Below are 2,500 nucleotides of genomic sequence, written 5' to 3'. Positions count from 1 at the left end.
TAATTCTGTGTAACTGTGTGTGTGCGCATGCAACTCTGTGTGTTTGTGTGTATGAGAGAGAGAGAGAGTAACTGTTTGTGTGTGCGTGTGTGTGAGAGAGTAACTGTGTATGTGTAACTGTGTGTGTGTGTGTGTGTGTGTGTGAGAGAGTGAGTATGTGTAACTGTGTGTGTGTGTGTGTGTGTGTGTGTGTGTGTGTGTGTGTGTGTGTGTGTGTGTGTGTGTGTGTGAGAGAGTGAGTGTGTATGTGTAACTGTGTGTGTGTGTGTGTGTGTGTGAGAGAGTGAGTATGTGTAACTGTGTGTGTGTGTGTGTGTGTGTGTGTGTGTGTGTGTGTGAGAGAGTGAGTGTGTATGTGTAAGTATGTGTGTGTGTGTGAGTGTGTGAGAGAGAGAGAGAGAGTATAACTGTGTGTGTAACTGTTTGGTAACGGTGTGTTTGTGTGTGTAACTGTGCGTGTTAGTGTGCGTTCACCTGTGTGATGGAGCTGAGGGTGGAGGAGGTGGGTGAGAACTGTTTGGGGTGATGTCTGCGTGTGTCTGGAGGCAGGGTCACAGGGGTCAGCTGCGCTCGTCTGCGCGGGGACGTGTTCATCTGCGGAGGGAAGGAGCCCGGAGCGGTGTAAGTGCTGTTACTGACAGACGACTGCAGCGATTGGCTGCTGAACGATGACCTCAGTGAGGGGGAGGAGCTTAACGAAGACTGGAGGGAGGGGTTGCTCAGGGACGAGTGCAGGGAGGCGGAGCTCAGTGAGTTGTGGAACGAATGGCTGCTGAGAGACGATTGGATGTTGGGGTTGCTAAGTGATGACTGGAGGGAGGGGTTACTGGACGCACCCTGTAGAGACGCCAGCAGACCTGCACACACACACAAACATGTTCTTTCAGAATACAGTCCTTCCTGGAAAATGAGCTAAATGAGTGAAGCAACTCTCTTCCCTCCCCGTAACCTTCACAGATCATCTTACACAACACACTAAACTCTGGAATCTGATTGGTCAATGAAAGCATTCTTTATGATCGAGACAAATGTATCCATATATTCACAATACACAAAGCAGCTTTACAGAAGATCATAATATTTACGTTTATAATAAAGGCTGTCAATTAGGGCTGGGACAACGCGTCGAGGTCATCGATGACGTCGACGCAAAAAATACGTTGACGCAAAATATGCGCATCGATTCGTCGACCTGTTTTTATTTATCTTAAAAACGTTTGCAAAACGTTCACCTTATGTGCGCTGAATATACGCGATGGCCGGATCAACATTCTGTCCAACGTTATATAACCAATCCAGGGGTTTTTCTGCATTGATCTTTTTTTTTGGCGGCTGTCAAAGCCTTATTTGATCGGTGAGTAACAGTGACGGGGCGCGTACGAGAGAGAGCCCCGGCTGCGCGCGCACTCACAGTCTTCAAACAACAAGAGCGCTTCTTGCTCTCTCTCTCTCTCGCTCTCTCTCTCCCGCGTGCATATTAACCAAAATCATTAGACACGATAGAAAAAGGGCGGAACGCCAAAGTTTCACGTGGAGCATTCGGAGATTTTTTTTTCTCCATGACAGGCTGCTGGCTCCCACTGTTAAATTTGTTTTTTTGTTTTTTTTTTGTAAAAGTACTCTCTGTATTAGCTTAAAGCCCTCAAGTTTACATTGGTTACTGTATTCTTTCAATTGCTCTAAACAAGTATTTTGGGTGAACTTTTTTATTGAATGCTAGACATCAAGTTGTTGTTATTTTCATCTGAAAGAACTTCTTTTTTCAGTAAGCTAGGCCCTATGTGTTCAGTAAGCTTGTTTCAGTAAGCTATGTGTTTTCAAGGCTTCAAGGTTTTATTGAATGCTATCTCTATACAAGTGCAAAGTAATGCATTCTTAGTCAGTCTTTTATTTTGTAATTTTAAGAGCAATAAACATATATTGCAATGTTAAGGAATTCATGTTTTTTTCATTCAGATATGTAAATCAACATGTATAAATTGTTAGTAGTCAATTAATGGGGAGATAATCGAAATCGAATCGGTCTGAAAAATTAATCAGTAGATTAATCGATGCATCGAAAAAATAAACCGCTAGATTAATCGTTTATCGTTTAAAATCGTTTAAAAAATAATCGTTTATCCCAGCCCTACTGTCAAGCGATTACAATTTCTGATTAATTGCACAAATTTTGGATGCGAAGTGACCCCGAAAATATCATTTATAAGATGAGCCATTAATGCGTTCTGATGGCAGCTCTAGAAAGAAATATGTTGATTAAGTGTTGGAAATTGGTATTAATGTTTCTTTGAAAGGATATTCTTTTTTAAACGAATATAAGCAAAGCACCAGTAGGTGGCGGCAGGTCACTGTCATAATGAGTGAGTCATTGAATCATTTATTCAACTGATTCCATCAAAGTGCTGATTCTATTATAAATTAAGCAAGTCTTTGTGACTGATTCACTTGATTCGTTCAAACAGCTGATTCATTCAGAAACGAAGCAAGTCTTTGTGACTGA

At 42.1% G+C, this 2,500-nt stretch overlaps 1 protein-coding gene and 1 long non-coding RNA gene across 4 annotated transcripts in view; both read right to left on the bottom strand.

Moving 5' to 3' along the window:
- The window catches only part of LOC132134183 (uncharacterized), a 26,913-nt gene that overhangs the window by 10,793 nt on the left and 13,620 nt on the right, over window positions 1-2,500 (bottom strand). The gene's annotated exons all lie outside the window — the stretch shown is intronic.
- Window positions 1-2,500, bottom strand: part of LOC132134185 (CREB-regulated transcription coactivator 2) — an 18,935-nt gene that overhangs the window by 8,674 nt on the left and 7,761 nt on the right. Inside the window, exon 10 of the mRNA XM_059546975.1 lies at window positions 475-857. Within this exon, the coding sequence (XP_059402958.1) occupies window positions 475-857 (383 nt within the window). The remainder of the gene's footprint in view (window positions 1-474; window positions 858-2,500) is intronic.

The sequence above is a fragment of the Carassius carassius genome, unplaced genomic scaffold, assembly GCF_963082965.1.
Source record: "Carassius carassius unplaced genomic scaffold, fCarCar2.1 SCAFFOLD_75, whole genome shotgun sequence".
NCBI lineage: Eukaryota > Metazoa > Chordata > Actinopteri > Cypriniformes > Cyprinidae > Carassius > Carassius carassius.
This window is presented reverse-complemented; position numbering and strand designations above follow the sequence as displayed.